This window comes from Nomascus leucogenys, chromosome 12 (assembly GCF_006542625.1).
Source record: "Nomascus leucogenys isolate Asia chromosome 12, Asia_NLE_v1, whole genome shotgun sequence".
NCBI lineage: Eukaryota > Metazoa > Chordata > Mammalia > Primates > Hylobatidae > Nomascus > Nomascus leucogenys.
In genome coordinates this window covers 73,716,014-73,735,761 of record NC_044392.1, presented here as the reverse complement: position 1 = coordinate 73,735,761, position 19,748 = coordinate 73,716,014, and the positions used below count along the sequence as shown (strand labels likewise).

The 19,748-nt window shown below is 41.3% G+C and overlaps 1 protein-coding gene and 1 non-coding gene across 4 annotated transcripts; one reads left to right on the top strand and one right to left on the bottom strand.

Moving 5' to 3' along the window:
* Positions 1-2,939: 2,939 nt before the first annotated feature.
* Positions 2,940-3,041, bottom strand: LOC115837808. Its single transcript, XR_004032858.1, has one exon. It is a non-coding gene; the product is annotated as a small nucleolar RNA U13 (small nucleolar RNA).
* A 7,090-nt stretch (positions 3,042-10,131) lies between these two features.
* Positions 10,132-15,744, top strand: S1PR1 (sphingosine-1-phosphate receptor 1). Of its 3 annotated transcripts, none has more exons than XM_030824982.1 (2): positions 10,132-10,572; positions 13,045-15,744. In XM_030824982.1, the coding sequence occupies exon 2, from the start codon at positions 13,208-13,210 to the stop codon at positions 14,354-14,356; it is 1,149 nt and encodes a 382-aa protein (XP_030680842.1). In that variant the 5' UTR covers positions 10,132-10,572; positions 13,045-13,207; the 3' UTR covers positions 14,357-15,744. The 3 variants fall into 3 exon arrangements, with proteins under 3 accessions (XP_030680842.1, XP_003260176.2, XP_030680841.1); XM_003260128.4 differs by lacking the exon at positions 10,132-10,572 and adding an exon at positions 10,977-11,341; XM_030824981.1 differs by lacking the exon at positions 10,132-10,572 and adding an exon at positions 10,997-11,234.
* The last annotated feature ends 4,004 nt before the right edge of the window (positions 15,745-19,748 follow it).

Sequence of the window (19,748 nt, the reverse complement as noted above, 5' to 3'; positions counted from 1 at the left end):
CCAGCCTGGGCGACAGAGCGAGACTCCGTCTCAAAAAAAAAAAAAAAGTGTCAACATAATTAGAAAATGAGAGGAAAATACACAAAGGAAAAGTGAAAGAGGTAAAAGTAGTTACCTTTGGGGAGCAAAAATGGTGGGGCAGGAATCATTCTTTAATAAGTTTTACAAAAATATTTCATTTAAAATCGTGTATACATTTGATTAAAATAAAAATTATTACCATTTTAGGAAATTATGAATGGATATTTCTGCTAAAATATGGAGGTTTGCACCCATGTCTTTTCCCCTTCTCGGTCCTACTGATTACAGCAAATAAACTTAAAAGGACAAAGAGAATGAAAGAAGAAACAAGAGCTAGGGAGAAGTTTATACTATTAGTGATAGAGAACCTTTGTTTAGAAAAAGGCTACAAAATTAGGTATGAAAGTGAATAGTTAGAATAAGAAAAGACATCACAACAAATTACTAATTTAAAAAAGTGGCCGGGGGCTGTGGCTCATGCCTGTAATCCCAACACTTTGGGAGGCCGAGGTGGGCGAATCACGAGGTCACGAGTTCAAGACCAGCCTGGCCAATATGGTGAAACCCCGTCTCTACTAAAAATACAAAGATTAGCTGGGCATGGTGGCATGCGCCTGTAGTCCCAGCTACTCGGGAGGCTGAGGGAGAAGAATCACTTGAACCGGGGTAGGCAGAGGTTGCAGTGAGCTGTGATCGTGCCACTGCATTCCAGCCTGGGTGACAGAGGGAGACTCTATCTCAAAAAAAAAGAAAAAGTGAACAAACATCATGAATCATACAAATAACAATATTTTAATTAACTAACTGCCTTAAACATTTTATGACCTTTTTTCCTACATCCTTGGCTACATATCCTTCAGTCTTGCCTTCAGAAAATAAAATGTTAAAATATAATTTTCTTTAGAGAGAAACGAAAGGTAATTTAGTCTTCTTTCTGTCAGGTTTGATTAAAATTTTTTTTAAAATTGATGGCTTAGAAAAGTTTCTTTCAGCTTCAAAATTCATATGGATAGCATCATGGTAAGTTTTTAGGACTGTTGCTAAATTTCGGAAAATTCCTATGACTTGTTTTTCATGGATAAATAGTGAAATTTCAAAGCATTTCAAGTTTTCTTGTGCTCTAATCATAAATACACTTAGATTGAGAGAATTATTAACCTATCTGTTATTGATGTCTTTATGTCATACCGACATATTTTGAGCTTTACAGTGTCTTTGTTCATGTCAGGGTTTTTTTGTGTGTGAAATCAGCAGGAAATTTACCTTTTTCTAGTTCTTATGATTAGTTGTTGTTCATTTTATAGGTTATCAACAATCAAATAACATATGTTTGCTGTTTCTATTCAAAGCATGCATCTTCCTTTTAATAATGTATCATGCTCTGGATATGATCTAAAGTCAGAATGATTTTTATTTATTTATTCAATTGCTCATTTTTATTGTTTTTGTTTCATATTTTATGCATTTTTAATATAAATTTTCTGTCAATCCTTTAATAAATTTATAGATAACAAAATATTCTTTATATAAGGCCAGTCTGTAATTTCTCACATATTTCATTGAAATAATCCTAAATTTATAACCAAATTATAATAGTTATAGCATACAAATATATGAAAATTTTGATTAATCTTTTTTTATGTGATTCTTATTAAAAATGGAAAAAAGGGCCAAGTGTGGTGGCTCATGCCTGTAATTCCAACACTTTGGGAGGCTGAGGTGGGCAAATCACTTGAGGTCAGGAGTTTGAGACCAGCCTGACCAACATAGTAAAACCTTGTCTCTACTAAAAATACAAAAATTCCAGCTGGTGGTGAGCGCCTGTAATCTGAGCACTTTGGGAGGCTGAGGCGGGTGAATCACTTGAGGTCAGGATTTTGAGACCAGCCTGGGCAACATGATGAAACCCCATCTCTACTAAAAATATAAAAATTAACCAGGTGTGATGATGTGCACCTGTAGTCCCAGCTACTTGGGAGGCTGAGGCAGGAAAATCGCTTAAACCTGGGAGACGGAAGTTGCAGTGAGCCGAGATCATGCCACTGCACTCCAGCCTGGGCAACAGAGTGAGACTCTGTGTCAAAAAAAAAAAAAAAAAAGAAAAAGGAAAAACAAGTGTGATGTGTTTATAATTATATATACTGAGTTAGTAAATATATTCTGCGAAGAATAGAACTTTTGTTTTAATTAGGTGTCAATGAGAATCAAATCCTCAAATTATAATTTGCATATGGTATTTTGGATGAATTTCCCCCAGACTAGCTCCTGGCTCAGTCACGTGACACTAGCCCTGTACTTTTGTATCATGGCAGCCATAGAGGGTAGTTGAAATAGTCCTATAAACCAAAAATACCTTCAACAACTCCAAAATCACTCCTACACAAGGGAAAATGAGATAGAGGGAACGTCCTAATGGAAGAAGACAGTGATCTGTGTCAGTCATAGCCAATTTTGGTTAAAATACCAGGCTTCTAATATTTTACAAAAACATATAACCTTGGGGAAATATTGCTGGGTTCCTTCCAGGACTTGGAAGTGAAGGACTCAAGTTTAAGCTACATTGGTTTCAAAGTTAATTTTGCCTCTAACAATAGCAATAAAGTTTTAGAAAACAAACTGTGTGTAAGTGGCTTGACAAACCAGAGAAAGTTGAAACCTAAACCCATAGCAGGAGGATTGTAGAAGCAAACCAAATTCCCACTATAGATCCTCAAATAAGAGGACTTAGAAGCTCCAGGTATTTATGAAAATGGCAATAAATGCTTATCTGAAAATAAGAAGCCTGATTACAGGGTATCCACTACAGTAGTGAGAAAATATTTCACAATCACCCAACCACTTCTCTTTAGCCCTATTGTTGTCATTGCCTTCATTATTTTACTTTTCTGTTTATTTTCCTGTTTGATTTTTTTTCTTTACGTCAGATGGGTAATGTGCTGACACCATAACAAGGTTCAAGGATGGCACATCTCACATGTGCGTAAACACCCAATGATCACGCTCACGAACTACAAAAGGATTCCTTTTTGATTTTTAAATAAAATTGTTTTAATTAAAATAAGCTGCCAAATATCCAGCCCTTCATCTCCAACCTGTACAATAGGATAAGTGTCAGTACCCTCGCTCCAGCAGAAGACTGGAGGTTTCTTCTCTGAATGGGTTAAATCAGAGGGTTATTGGAGTCAGAGACACCTGATGGAGCTGAGTGTGTAGAGGGGGGTTCCCATCATGGTGATTCAGTTCAAATCTAAATACCAAATGGTGAGGTGTTCCCTCCTTCACTCTCCCACTTTTCTTTCTTGGTTCACTCCGGAAAATGCTAGAAGTCAGACAAGAGATTTTAGAATTTCTGTCTGGAGAAACTGACCTGCCCAAAACTTGAGAACTCCAGATACTGACATTTGGCATACTCAACGAAAGTGTTTATCCTGATCATTTACCACCCCTCCATTGACAAGCCCCCACACAAAGTTTTAAATTAGCTTTCTGATTTGCCTCTATTTTAGCCTCTTTTTGAAATATAAATGGATGGCCAGAGATCATCTGAGAACTGGGAAAGCCAATGGCACAAAGAACTGAGAGCAAAACAAATACGAAAGTGTGACAACAAAGAAAATAGGAGAAAATGTCAACAACAAAAACAACAACAACACTTTGATATCCTCAGAGATAAGTAAAGATGTGATATCCCTAACATAAGAAAAGAGTCCTGTAAAAATGTAACATTCAGAAAAGAAAAAGAGAGCCCTTGGAAATGAAAGTATGATAGTGAAAAGAGAGCTATTATCTGAAGGATTGAAAGCACAAAAAGGAAAATAAAATAGGAGGAAATTTGAAAATCGGGCTAGATAGATGGTCCACAATCTGAATAGTGGGATTTGCAAAAAGGGAAAATAGAAAAACCGGAGAAGATGAAGTCATTAAAGAAATAATTTCAGATAATTTTCAGAACTGCAAAGGACTTAGAAAAACAAGGCGTATCATCATGTCACTCTGGAATACTGAAGAGACAGAGAAGTTTCTAAAAACATCCAGAGACAAAAAATAGTCAGCTGTGAAGTTTTGAAATCAGAATAGCTTTATACTCTTTATCAGTAGCCCTAGAAATTAAAAGACAAAAGAGTAATGCCTTCAAAATTATCAGGGGAAATGACTTACAACTTTTAACTTGATACCTAGTCAAAATATTATTCAAGTAGAGAATAGAATATTTAAAATGTCAGACATGCAAGAATTCAGAAAGTTTATAATACAAGCATCCTCCTTCAAGTTAATTAATAGTCCTTCAACATGGCAGAAAACCTATAGATATTGTTATAAGATTGATAATGAAGAAATGGAGGTATAAAACATGGGATTTCAAGATTTGCAAGTGGCCATCAGAAGAAAATCAACAAGACTTCACATGATTGGAAAAATTGGTGAACCAGGGAACCTCGGAGGACTAATGCTCTTCTTTTCAAGTTTTGTACCATTTGATCTCTTTAAAATGATGTGCACATATTATTTTGACTTTAAAACTTTATCGGAAAATTAAAAAGTAAAGTGAATAAAAAAATGGAAAGTGGGATGATGAACACAATGATTGCACTTAAAGATAGTTAAAGACGAATGTGGTGTGGTCAAGTCAGCTTCATACCTGGGATGCAAGGCTGGTTCAACATACTCAAATAGATCAACGTAATCCATCACATGGACAGAACCAATGACAAAAACCACATGATTATCTCAATAGATGCAGAAAAGGCCTTCAACAAAATTCAACACCCCTTCATGCTAAAAACTCTCAATAAACTAGGTTTTAATGGAATGTATCTCAAACTAATAAGAGATATTTGTGACAAACCCACAGCCAATATCATACTAAATGGGCAAAAGCTGGAAGCATTCCCTTTGAAAACCAGCACAAGACAAGGATGCCCTCTCTCACCACTCCTATTCAAGATAGTATTAGAAGTCCTGGCCAGGGCAATCAGACAAGAGAAAGAAATAAAGGGCATTCAAATAGGAAAAGAGGAAGTCAAATTGTCTCTGTCTGCAGATAACATGATTGTATATTTAGAAAATCCCACCATCTCAGCCCAAAATCTCCTTAAGCTGATAAGCAACTTCAGACAAGACTCAGGATACAAAATCAACGTGGAAAAATCACAAGCATTCCTATACACCAGTAACAGACAAACAGAGAGACAAATCAGGAGTGAACTCCCATTCACAATTTTTACAAAGAGAATAAAATACGTAGGAATACAACTTACAAGGGATGTGAAGGACCTCTTCAAGGAGAACTACAAACCACTGCTCAAGGAAATAAGAGAAGACACAAACAAATGGAAAAACGTTCCATACTCATGGATAGGAAGAATCAATATCATGAAAATAGCCATACTGCCCAAAGTAATTTATAGATTCAATGCTATCCCCATCAAGCTCTCACTGACTTTCTTCACAGAATTGGGAAAAACTACTTTAAATTTCATATGGAATCAAAAAAGAGCCCACATAGCCAAGACAATCCTAAGCAAAAAGAACAAAGCTGGAGGCATCATGCTACCTGACTTTAAACTATACTACAAGGCTACAGTAACCAAAACAGTATAGTACTTGTACCAAAACAGAGATACAGACCAATGCAACAGAACAGAGGCCTCAGAAATAACACCACATCTACAGTCATCTGATCTTTGACAAACCTGATAAAAACAAGAAAGGGAGAAAGGATTCCCTATTTAATAAATGGTGCTGGGAAAACTGGCTAGCCATATGCAGAACACTGAAACTGGACCACTTCCTTACACCTTATACAAAAATTAACTCAAGACGGATTAAAGACCTAAAAGTAAGACCTAAAACAAGAAAAATCCTAGAAGAAAACCTAGGCAATACCATTCAGGACATAGGCATGGGCAAATACTTCATGTCTAAAACACCAAAAGCAATGGCAACAGAAGCCAACATTGACAAATGGGATCTAATTAAACTAAAGAGCTTCTGCCCAGCAAAAGAAACTATCATCAGAGTGAACAGGCAACCTATATAAGGGGAGAAAAATTTTGCAATCTATGCACCTGACAAAGGGCTAATATCCAGAATCTATAAAGAACTTAAAGAAATTTACAAGAAAAAAACGAACAACTCCACCAAAAAGTGGGCAAAGGATATGAACAGACACTTCTCAAAAGACAACATTCATGCATCCAACAAACATATGAAAAAAACTCATAATCACTGGTCATTAGAGAAATGCAAATCAAAACCGCAATGAGATACCATCTCATGCCAGTTAGAATGGTGATCATTAAAAAGTCAGGAAACAACAGATGCTGGAGAGGATGTGGAGAAATAGGAACGCTTTTACACTGTTGGTGGGAGTACAAATTAGTTCAACATTGTGGAAGACAGTGTGGTGATTCCTCAAGGATCTAGAACTAGAAGTACCATTTGACCCAGCAATTCCCTTACTGGGTATATACCCAAAGGATTATAAATCATTCTACTATAAAGACACATGCACACATATGTTTATTGTGGCACTATTCACAATAGCAAAGACTTGGAACCAACCCAAATGTCCAGCAATGATGGACTGGAAAAGGGAAATGTGGCACATATACACCATAGAATACTATGCGGGCATAATAAAGGATGAGTTCATGTCCTTTGCAGGGACATGGATGAAGCTGGAAATCATCATTCTCAGCAAACTAACACAAGAACAGAAAACCAAACACCTCATGTTCTCACTCATAAGTGAGTGTTGAACAATGAGAACACATGGACACAGGGAGGGGAATATCACACACTGGGGCCTGTTGGGGGGTGGGGGTCTAGGGGAGAGATAGCATTAGGAGAATTACCTAACGTAGGTGACGGATTCATGGGTGCAGCAAACCACCATGGCACGTGTATACCTATGTAACAAACCTGCACATTCTGCACATGTACCCCAGAACTTAAAGTAAAATAATAATCATAATAATAATAAAAGATGGAGGTGGTGGATGGGTGAAGCATTTTCTCTGTAGTGTAGGGAATTCTCACAGGTATGTAGCTCCTTAATCCTCACAGTGATTGAAAGAGGCAAATATCCTATTTCATTTTACAGATGAGGAAACTGAGGTTCAAGGAAGTTAAAAGAACTTGCCTAAAGTCACATAGCTTAGAACTGGCAATATCAAGGCTGAACCTAAGTGTTCCAAGGCTCAGTCATGTTCCACTAATTTTGAATGTTGGCAAACAAGAGGAGAGAGAGATATTGGGACCTAGGATGAAGAGAAGAAAGAGTTTTTGGTAGAGAAAACACATAAATATTTATGTAAGTTGAAAGTAAAGAGTCCTCAGAAGCTAAGAACTGAAAGTACAAGGGAGAATAGGAATAATTGAGCCAAGTCTCAGAAAGTTTGGAGGAAGCAGCATGCTGAACTGGGCAAGAGTTTGCCTTGGAAAGGAGTAAAGTTGCTTTTATTTCTGAAACAGGTGGGAAGGAGGTAAGGGTGGGTAAAGTTGCTATTAAGCTGGAGCTTGGAGAGGAGGGAAATTGAGATGGTCGTACTGTTTCCTCCTTGAAATAAGAGGCTAGTTATTCTCCTGTGAAAGACAAGTAAGGGAAAGCCTGGATCTTTACCAGTGACTGGGTCAGGGGAGGGAAGAGGGGAGAAAAGGGAGTTGGAAAGTGACTGGAACAATTAGGAAAGAGAGTAAGGCTCAGGCTTGTAATCCCAGCACTTTGAGAGTCCAAGGTGGGAGGACTGCTTGAGCGCAGCAGTTCGAGATCACCCTGGGAAACAAAGTGAGACTCCGTCTATACAAAAAATAAAAATAATAATTATCTGGACATGGTGACTGGCGCCTGTAGTCCCAGCTGCTTGGGAGGCTGAAGCAGGCGGATCGTTTGAGGGCAGGAGATGAAGGCTGCAATGAGCTATGATTTTGCCACTGTACTCCAGCCTGGATGACAGAGCAGAGCCAGACCCTGTCTCAATTGAAAAAAAGAAAAAAAAAAGGAAAAGGAAAGGAGTAGAGTTGTAATATTTAGCAAATAAAAAATATAGCTCGTGGCTGGGCACGGTGGCTCACACTTGTAATCCCAGCAATTTGGGAGGCCAAGGCAGGTGGATCCCCTGAAGTCAAGAGTTGGAGACCAGCCTGGACGACATGGTGAAACCACATCTCTACTAAAAATACAAAATTAGCTGGGTGTGGTGGTGCATGCCTGTAATCCCAGCTATTCGGGAGGCTGAGGTAGGAGAATTGGTTGAACCTGGAAGGCGGAGGTTGTGGTGAGCTGAGATCGCGCCACTGCACTCTAGCCTGGGCAGTAGAGTGAGACTCTGTCTCAAAAAAAGAAAAAAAAGATAGCTCACACAGTTACATTTGAATGGCACATTAATGACGAGTTTTTGTTTAGTGTATGCTCCAAAGATTGTGTGGTATTTTATCTGGAAACTCTTAAAGAGAAACACTAAAGCCTAAAGAACAACAAAGCCACTTTGAAATCAAAAACTGGAAATGGAGCAAACTTAAGGTAGGAATATTGGGCTTGACTTCTAGGCAGCAGCAGACAAAGAGTTGTACTAGCAGTCAGGAGACAGCTTGAGAATGCAATTTTTAGGGCCTCCCTGGAGAGCAATGGGAAGAGACTTATACGGGAACTAGAGACTTGGAATTGGCCAGGATGCCATTGCTGGAAACATTTGCCTACTATCTAATTTTACCTAAGTGGATCATCTACAATTATATCTCATAGGTGTGTACTAAAGATGAATATTATTAAATAACAATCTGAAAAGTATTTGGACTCTGTAAAACACTTTATCAATATTGAATGTTAAACACCAGTGGTATTCACAAGAAAACAACCGATGTCCCCAAGGAAATTCTTGGACCTGTTTGAGGTTTATCATGGTGGTCTGAAGTAGTGGTTAAGAGTCTGCAGCCTGTCCCACATTAACCGAGCTGCTTAATATGTCTGGGAGTCAATTTCCTTGTTTGTAAAATTAGAATAATTATAGTGCCTAACTTGTCAGATTAAATGAATTAGTGTGTAACACTATGTGCAAATACTAAAAGTACAATGTTACATGAGATATCATAGGCAGACAATGAGAAGTTTTAGAAAACATTCATCAATAGGCATATGTATACACTTTGTATGCATACGTAGAAAATGAGTGGTTTTAAAAGGACATTCATTAGCATACTTTTATATGCATTTTGTAGACATGTACAGTCAGAAATGCAGCAAATGTAAAACTTTAAGTCTAGAAGTCTGTTTCCCTCTAGGAACATATATTTCATTTCCTTAACTGTTTATTGACTGATAGCGTTTGAGCCACAAGGCAAAGCATTTGCAGTATTTAGGTTTTGGAACCCAGCTCTGCCACTCACTAGCTGGGAAATCTACAAGTCACCTTAGTTGTCTGAATGACACTTCTCTCAACAATAAAATGGCCAGCAATGCTTGCTTACTTCACAGAGCAGTAAGGTTAAATTAACCTAGCACATGCTTGATACAGACTAGGTGTGAAATTTCACTTTGATTCCTTTGGCTTTAAAGAATGCATAAATTAGTGTGGGTGGAGGCGGGTGAAGCGGGGGAATGCCAAGTCCCCCGTTTTGTTGTGCTGGGTAGACACAATATACCTCTTCTCCTTTAAGTGAAATAAGTCTTCAAATCCAGTTATGATCTACTCTGGAGTCTTAGAGGACCATTATCTTAGTTTCCACATTATATGCACTGTACTGTTGTTGAAGCTGTGGGTATGTATTGGGTGCGTCGCTGTCGATGAATGCTTTAAAACAGCTGTGAATTAACTGTCACTTCTTTTTTTTTTTTTTTTTTGGCAAACTCACAAAATCCCAGAAGTCAGGGGTCTGTTGTTTATTCATTCTGCCTCTTTCTGAGTCATTCAGGTACAGGGTGTGTCTTGCCAATTGAAACTGCACAGCGGAGGAAGTTTTTGAGTTCACATCTGCCGGGATGGGAAGGCAGTGCGACCAGGGACTGGGTGGAAACCTTTACAACAGTAGTGCAAGGGCAGAAGCGTCCTGAGCTTGTCACGCAGGCAGATCTGACCAAGGCCGCCTCTCAGCCTCAGGTTTTTAAGTAGCATCTAAGCAAAAGAAAAGGGTGGGCAAAGTGCTAGTAATGAGATTTGAGGCCTCTGAGTCGACGCCCAAGTAGAACGTGAGAGAAGGGTGCCGGCTCCTGCTGGGCAGCTGCAGTTGCTCCGCAGCTCCGGGCCGAGAATCTTCTCCTTTGGAAATTCCGGAGCTGCCCAGGCGTTTTGAATCTCTCAGGACTCAGCAGTAGCCCACCTCCTTAACGACGTCTCCATTGGCCAGAATCTGGGACACACAGCCTGACTTTGTGCTCAGCTGAGGGAAACCCCTCGCCCAACACCAAAACCGGCGCTGGCTCATTTCTCTGTGCACTCCGGGAAAGCCACTGCCCCTCAGGCCGCAGTTTCGAGGAGCACCACGATCTGGGGTGGCAGGGGGAGTACAGGAACCTCCCGGTCCATTCTCCCTCCCGGGCTGCTTCTCTCCCCCGTACCTCTCGCAGCCCCTTCCCAGCCTCTCCTCCCCAGAGCGCCGCCGACACTCGCCCGGCCGCGGCTCAGGTTTTCTGCTGGCCGCGCGAAAGTGGCTCGGGGAGCTCCTGGCCACAAGCTCAGCACACCGATCCTCCTAGGGCTGCGGGGGGTCTGGGACCAGGGCGGTGCGCTACGAGACTCCGGGCCGTCCTCTGCCCCCTCAGACTTTTCGAGAGAAAAGTTTCCAAAGTCCCTCCACCTCCTTTTTTTTTAGGGGCTCGGGAGAATCCTCTCCACCGCCAGGGATCAGCGTCTATCTGGGCGAGGGCAGTGATTTATACAGTAGAATCCAGGGGTTACCGGGCTCCGCCCCTTCTCTCTCTCTCTTTTTTTCTTTCATTTGTTGTTTGGGGAGGAGGGGTTCTTTTTTTTTTTTTTTTCTGCTTCTGCCCCAGATCTTTCCTGGACAGTGCGTCTCAGCAGTTCAGATCCGGGGGCCCCCAGCTGGCAGAGGGCGTGGGGGGTTAAGGCATTAACCCCTCCCAGCCTCTTCCTGAAGAAACCACCCAGCCTTGGCGCGGCGCTGGGTGACTTCGCGTAGCAGGCAGGGAACTGGCCGCGGCGAGCGGGACTGGCCATTGGAGTGCTCCGCTGCAGAGGGAGGGGACCCCGACTCGAGTAAGTTTGCGAGAGCACTACGCAGTCAGTCGGGGGCGCAGCAAGATGCGGAGCGAGCCGTACAGATCCGGGGCTCTCCGAACGCAACTTCGCCCTGCTTGAGCGAGGTAGGGGGCGGCGAATGGCGGGGGACGCGGGCGCCGGGAGCCCGGTTGCGGTAGGGCTTAGGTGTCCGAAACGAATTTTTAAGTCAACAAGGCAAACAAAAACTTTGAAAACATGCATCTCCGGGCGCTGAAAATTTGCATCTCTGGGCTACTAAGGAGCCCATCTCGATCAGATTGTTCTTGGGCACTTGTGATTTATGGAGTTTGGAAAAAAGGTTAATTCTCAACTGTGGAACCTACGGGGGTAGGGGCAGTGAAAGCTGCAGTTGGTCAGAGGAACAGAAGGGAAGGCGTTAAATTTTGGAAATCCTATAGACAAAGAATACGGTGGGTGGTGTGGGGCGTGGGTAATGGCTTAAACTAGTACTGCCCAGGAGCAGGGTACAACGTTAGTTGGGGGGAAAATGCGGAGCTTCTTGGCTTGAGCAGCCTCTGCTGTTGGTGGAGTTGCTGGGATTGTTCTCATCTCTATTACCTCATTGTATTGCATTGCTGCATTACCTTGAAATATTTAAGCAACTTAGAAGTAGACTTCTGCTGACCAGTGCCGTCTTAGAAAGTTTCTTTGTAACTTTCTAGTCCTAGGAGAGGAGTCAAGGTGTTGGGGGACTGCAGTAAATAAAACTGCCCACGCAAATTTAGCAATGCACCAGGGAGCAGTTTAATGTGAGTTTCTGAAGAGTAGTTTTGCAATCGAAATTAGAAATGTGGTAGCATGTATTATTGCTGTCATGAGTAGTTTGATTTCTCTCTTTTGTGTATGTTTTGGCTAAACAAAGCAAAAAATATTTATGCAATCAACTAATGTACGAAACTTCTGGGATTTGCTGCAATCTGTTATGAATGGTTTTAACTGAATACCTTAAAATTTACTTGCCCTGGCTTGGGGGCGGGGGGGGCGGGGGAGGCGGGGGAGGCGGGGAGAAGAAGAAGAAGAAAGAAAAGGCAGTCGCTTCACGGAGGCGCTAAGCTTTCCTGTTTACTGCAAGGCGGGGCGGGCCTGGCTGCCCACACCTCACTGCGCCCTCGGACCCTAAGCACACCTGCTCCTAGAGAGTTATTAATAGAGCCCCCAAATGACTTACGCTTTCAAATGATTTTCCTGCAAATCTGATTTCTTGCATGGCAATTAGGAGGTGGTGCTAGTATCTTTGAACTGGGGGGCTGGGGGTGGGCATGGGGGACAGAGGTGTGTGTCTTCGCCCTGACTGGCTGTTGAGTCTTTTCTGAGGAGAGACGTGGGCTGGTATTGAGCGTGCAGCTGAGCTGGTGACTGCTTCAGAGAATCTCATGGCTGGAAATCCCGGGTTGAGGGGGTGTGGGGTGGTGAGAAGGCAGGAGTGGAGTTAAAATGGGGTGTGTTCTCTAGGTTTCCCATTCCTCCCACTCCGTTTTCCTTTTCATCATCTTTTTTTTTTTGTCAGCCCACAGCCAACATCATAATTCCCATTTCCCTTTGAGTGAATGTGGCCATAGAGTTTCTCCCTCTCTTTTTCTTCCCCCTCTTCCTTTTTTGAAAAAAGAAAGAAAAGGAAGAAAAAAAGATAGTTGGATTTTTTTAAAAAAATCTCTCTCCCTGAGCTCTCCCCAAGTTTCTTTAAAACAAATCAACAACAACACAATTGGAGCAGTGCCTTAGCTAGAATGAATTATGCCAGTATGCTGTGGCTCTTTCCCTGACTCTCTCCTCTGACTTGTTTAAGGCTGCGGTTTCTGAGGCCCTCTCCAGCCAAGGAAAAGCTACACAAAAAGCCTGGATCACTCATCGAACCACCCCTGCAGCCAGTGAAGGCTCTCTCGCCTCGCCCTCTAGCGTTCGTCTGGAGTAGCGCCACCCCGGCTTCCTGGGGACACAGGATTGGCACTATGGGGTCCACCAGCGTCCCGCTGGTCAAGGCCCACCGCAGCTCGGTCTCTGACTACGTCAACTATGATATCATCGTCCGGCATTACAACTACACAGGAAAGCTGAATATCAGCGCGGACAAGGAGAACAGCATTAAACTGACCTCGGTGGTGTTCATTCTCATCTGCTGCTTTATCATCCTGGAGAACATCTTTGTCTTGCTGACCATTTGGAAAACCAAGAAATTCCACCGACCCATGTACTATTTTATTGGCAATCTGGCCCTCTCAGACCTGTTGGCAGGAGTAGCCTACACAGCTAACCTGCTCTTGTCTGGGGCCACCACCTACAAGCTCACTCCCGCCCAGTGGTTTCTGCGGGAAGGGAGTATGTTTGTGGCCCTGTCAGCCTCCGTGTTCAGTCTCCTCGCCATCGCCATTGAGCGCTATATCACAATGCTGAAAATGAAACTCCACAACGGGAGCAATAACTTCCGCCTCTTCCTGCTGATCAGCGCCTGCTGGGTCATCTCCCTCATCCTGGGTGGCCTGCCCATCATGGGCTGGAACTGCATCAGTGCGCTGTCCAGCTGCTCCACCGTGCTGCCGCTCTACCACAAGCACTATATCCTCTTCTGCACCACGGTCTTCACTCTGCTTCTGCTCTCCATCGTCATTCTGTACTGCAGGATCTACTCCTTGGTCAGGACTCGAAGCCGCCGCCTGACTTTCCGCAAGAACATTTCCAAGGCCAGTCGCAGCTCTGAGAAGTCGCTGGCGCTGCTCAAGACCGTAATTATCGTCCTGAGCGTCTTCATCGCCTGCTGGGCACCGCTCTTCATCCTGCTCCTGCTGGATGTGGGCTGCAAGGTGAAGACCTGCGACATCCTCTTCAGAGCGGAGTACTTCCTGGTGTTAGCTGTGCTCAACTCCGGCACCAACCCCATCATTTACACTCTGACCAACAAGGAGATGCGTCGGGCCTTCATCCGGATCATGTCCTGCTGCAAGTGCCCGAGCGGAGACTCTGCTGGCAAATTCAAGCGACCCATCATCGCCGGCATGGAATTCAGCCGCAGCAAATCGGACAATTCCTCCCACCCCCAGAAGGACGATGGGGACAACCCAGAGACCATTATGTCTTCTGGAAACGTCAACTCTTCTTCCTAGAACTGGAAGCTGTCCACCCACCGGAAGCGCTCTTTACTTGGTTGCTCGCCACCCCAGTGTTTGGAAAAAAATCTCTGGGCTTCGACTGCTGCCAGGGAGGAGCTGCTGCAAGCCAGAGGGAGGAAGGGGGAGAATCCGAACAGCCTGGTGGTGTCGGGTGTTGGTGGGTAGAGTTAGTTCCTGTGAACAATGCACTGGGAAGGGTGGAGATCAGGTCCCGGCCTGGAATATATTTCCTCCCCCCCTGGAGCTTTGATTTTGCACTGAGCCAAAGGTCTAGCATTGTCAAGCTCCTAAAGGGTTCATTTGGCCCCTCCTCAAAGACTAATGTCCCCATGTGAAAGCGTCTCTTTGTCTGGAGCTTTGAGGAGATGTTTTCCTTCACTTTAGTTTCAAACCCAAGTGAGTGTGTGCACTTCTGCTTCTTTAGGGATGCCCTGTGCATCCCACACCCCACCCTCCCTTCCCTTCATACCCCTCCTCAAAGTTCTTTTACTTTATACTTTAACTACCTGAGAGTTATCAGAGCTGGGGTTGTGGAATGATCGATCATCTATAGCAAATAGGCTATGTTGAGTACGTAGGCTGTGGGAAGCTGAAGATGGTTTGGAGGTGTAAAACAATGTCCTTCGCTGAGGCCAAAGTTTCCATGTAAGCGGGATCCGTTTTTTGGAATTTGGTTGAAGTCACTTTGATTTCTTTAAAAAACATCTTTTCAATGAAATGTGTTACCATTTCATATCCATTGAAGCCGAAATCTGCATAAGGAAGCCCACTTTATCTAAATGATATTAGCCAGGATACTTGGTGTCCTAGGAGAAACAGACAAGCAAAACAAAGTGAAAACTGAATGGATTAACTTTTGCAAACCAAGGGAGATTTCTTAGCAAATGAGTCTAACAAATATGACACCTGTCTTTGGCACTTTTGTTGATGTTTATTTCAGAATGTTGTGTGATTCATTTCAAGCAACAGCATGGTTGTATTTTGTTGTGTTAAAAGTACTTTTCATGATTTTTGAATGTATTTGTTTCAGCAGAGGTCATTTCATTGGATTTTTCTAACCTGTGTTAACACCATTGAATGTGTATTTCTTAAGAAAATACCACCCTCTTGTGCCCTTAAAAGCATTACTTTAACTGGTAGGGAACACCAGAAACTTTTCAGTCCAGCTGTTCATTAGATAGTAATTGAGATATGTATAAATATTACAAAGAATAAAAATATATTACTGTCTCTTTAGTATGGTTTTCAGTGCAATTAAACCAAGGGATGTCTTGTTTTTTTTTTTTAAAAAAATAGTATTTAATAGGTTTCTGACTTTTGTGGATCATTTTGCACATAGCTTTATCAACTTTTAAACATTAATAAACTGATTTTTTTAAAGATCCCTTTGTGAAGAGCATTCTTAAAAATAATTATTGAGTCATCTATTGGATTGTGTAGCTCTTTGGAATCAAAGGACAAATTTCTGTTATTCTTTAAGGGATTTTTACCTTAACTAGGGTGTGAAAAAAAATGTGGTTTGTTTAGAAACCACTCTATCTTTTTCAGGAAGAGAAACTTCAATAAGTTAACACTGAAGAGTAGTAAAGAATGAGATAAAAACCACCAACCTTCTGAATACCACATTGGTTAGTAAGTAGAATTGTTTGAGTTTTAAATTGCATTTAAGCCAAATAAGTTAAATACAATAATTCTGTCATCGAATATGGGCTTTTAAAGAAATTACACACAAAAATGTAGTTTTAGATCTAGTTTAAGTGATGAGACTCAATCATCATTCAAACCCATCAAAAAAGCATACATTCTTGGCCTTTCACCAACATGTTGGGGAAGTGGGGATATGGATATGGGTATTAAATCATTTTTTTTGTTTGTTTTTCAGGGCACTGTCTTGGCTTCTCCCAGCCTATCTTCTGAACCACATAGAAGTATACAGTATCAGTGAAGCAGCTAGCTGTAAAATGTGGGCTGAGTAGGATAACACTTTTATCTGAAAACCTTCAATTCATAGTATCTGAAGGCATTAACATTCTGTCATTAATTTTTTCAACTACAAAATGAAGGCACTTCGCAAGCATCACAGACATTGTAATAGTTAATTCTTGTTTTTGATTATTGTCATCTTTTGGGGGATTGAAGTATTTTGGCACGTTTGGCTCTCTAATCTTATTGCTACTTTCAGAATTTGTGCTTTCAAGTGTCATTGAATATGCACAGGACACAGTTGGGACATGAAGATAAACCTCACCTAATAGAGTAGATGTCATTTCTGGGTAAGGTTAACTGTGGGAAACAGAAATGTGTTCACTAAGGAAACCTTAGGTCACAACCTCCAGTTTCCTGAAGGAAATGCCAAAAATGCTCCAAAGACAAAAGGCTGGAAACAAACTGGAATGTCTCTCTCCATCTGTCTGCTAAGGCGGAAGGAATGATTTCATGTTACATTCACTTCCTAGACTTTCATTACAGAGTCAAGCATAATGGAAAAGTATGTCCATTTTGTGTTTCTGTGGAAGATAAAATGTTCATATTCTCAGACTTATCTTCATAAGCGCAGTAGTGATTCATGATATGGGGAAAGATGGGATAGGGTGGCCGGCTTTGGGAGATGGGGAGCTCTTTGGTGACACTTTTCCTCCCGTGAACACATTATCCAGTGATTAGATGTACTTTCTTTCTGGAAACTCCAGACTGTGCATTTCATTCCAAGAAAGCTGGGTAGTCACAGACTGTGGTTTTCCTGGGCACATGTGTGGTAGAGCCCCAGATCGGACCAAGAAGCAAAGACTTAAGAAGAAGGAATCCTTGGTTGTCTCCCAACGTGAATATCTGGTTTTAATTCAGTGTATTCTCAGAAGTAAGAATGAGAAAAAAATCTTAGTAATTATATGTTTGTGCTAAAAAAATACACATATAAGGCTTTGATTTTAAAATTGTAGTGTTTTTCAAGAGGGGTGAAAAAGATCCTGGACAATACTTGACATATTCTTGTAAAAAGTTCAATTGACTCAAAATAGTCAGGAAAGTTATGAAGTAACATCATATAATACCTTATCCCCAACAATATTAAATGTGATTACAATTTTACAGAATATTCAAATCAAAATTTTATATAATACAAGTTATTATTCTTGCTTTTACATCTCCTTAGAAGGAGAAACATTTAATTGTTTTAAAAATGTTTTATTTATTTTTTAGAAACGAGGTGTCGCCTTCTTGCCCAGGCTAGTACGCAGTGGCACAATCATAGCTCACTGCAGCCTTGAATTCTTGGGCTCAAGTGATCTTCCTGCCCTAAGCCTCCCAAGTAGCTGCGACCACAGGCACGTGCCATCACGCCTGGCTAATTTTTTTTTTAAATGTTTTGTAGAGACAGGATCTCAGTATGTTGCCCAGGCTGGTCTTTAATTCCTGGGCTCAAGTGATCCTCCCACAGATTTGTCTGTGTTTTCTCTAAATAGGTTATAAATACCTTGAGGGAGGAATCACAAATAACTAAAAGAAACTTTTGTAGAGACTATCAGAGTATTATTTCCCTGTGGACACAGTAAATGTATGATGAAGAGAAATCACAATAAACTACAACATTTTCTCCAACCTTCCTTCCTGCTCTTTTGATGCATACTTCACATGGTCCAAGAAAAGGTACTCAAAATACTTTTTAACATACACCATTGCCTTCACTGCAATACTAATTGGAACTCGAGTCGTCTCTCAGAACACTCAAGCAAGCAAGGTTTACTTGAATAACTGAAGGCCTTGTATGGATTATCTATAAAGAAAGAGGATTTTAAACCAGTGGTTTAAAAACCTAGGAGAGATAGGAGGAAGAGCATAGTGAGGGGTTAGACCTGCATTTATTTCAGTCATGCACAATCTTTGACGAGAACCAGAACCCAGAGTAGTTTGGGTTCATGTTGAAGATATCTCTCCTAATACATCCGACCTCTTGTTCCCTACACTTTCTTCTTGGATTCAGACTCTCAAGTAATTTCTGTTTTTCCCATGCTCTCTTTTTTATCCCTTTGAGGACGAAAGGATTAAAAAATTAGACTTAGCTCTGATTATAGTTATTAGCAAGAGCCAAGTGTGGACTGCGGACTTGAGTGAACAGGAATTGCTACATTTTATGTAATCCGACCTTGATATATGAAGTATCTTCATATATCCAACCAGAAGCTTCCATATCAGTAATGGATAAATACGCCATGGTAAATTAATACAATGGAATATTATTCAGCAACAAAAAAGGACCCTACTACTAATCTTGCAACCGTTTTCACGGATCTTAAACCTCTTATGCAACCACAAAAGAGAACATGCATCATGATTTCATTTATGTGAAAGTTCCAGAATAGGCAAAACTAATACATGGAGGTATAAATCTGAACAGTGGTTGCCTGGGGTAAGAGGATAAACTGGAAAGGAACATGAGGGAACTTTCTAGGTAGTTAGCAAAGCTCTTTATCTTAATTTTTAGGACCTTGTTCACTCAGATGTGTATATTTGTCTAAACTTACGTAATCATATTCTTAAGACCAGTGAAATTTAAAAATATCAATATGCTAGACTTTCACTTCTGAGTATAAGGACTATATGAGACTTTCTCTGTGAAACTGTGGTTCCATGAAGTTCAGTAGAAAGTGGCAGCCACGCATAGTGGCTCATGCCTGTAGTCCCAGCACTTTGGGAGGCCGAAGCAGGAGGATAACTTTGAGCTCAGGAGTTCAAGATCAGCCTGGGCAACATGGCAACACCCGTTTGGATGGCTGAGTCTGGACAATCACTTGAGTCCAGGAAGTGGAGGTTGCAGTAAGCCGAGATCCGGCTGCTGCATTCCAACTCCAGCCTGGGTGACAGAGTGAGATCCTGTCTCAAAAAAAAAAAAAAAAAAAAAAAAAAAAAAAAAAAAAAAAAAAAAAGAAAAGAAAGAATGTGGAAAAGGTTCCAATATGTTTCATAAAAGGGAAATCTGCTTTTTAAGTATCATCCCACGACCCAGAAATAAAACTTTAGAATGCTAAATAATTGTGACATGATGATACTCTTTGCTTCCATGGGACGAGAATTTGGCTTACTATTGGTATTTGTAATCCCTGAAGAATTTCTGTGTCTTGAAAGAGTCTAGAGATGTAGTGAAAGTGTCACAATAAAAGTTTATTGACATTTGGATTTCAGTTTTGGGAATATATGATGGGTTGTAAATAGCCTTATGAAGAACGGACCTTGTATACATTGCAAGGATATGTAAACATATTAGTATTGGAGACATACGAATTGGAGTGTGCCAATTTCTTATCATGGCCACCTGACCAAACCTATAAAAGGCATTCAGTCAGATAATAACACTCGCCCTGGGTGTAAGCACTGCATTGTTAGAAGGCAT

What these genes read in the sequence shown, in the direction of transcription:
- S1PR1 (XM_030824982.1), top strand. Translation starts at nt 13,208, where the DNA reads ATGGGGTCCACCAGCGTCCCGCTGGTCAAGGCCCACCGCAGCTCGGTC.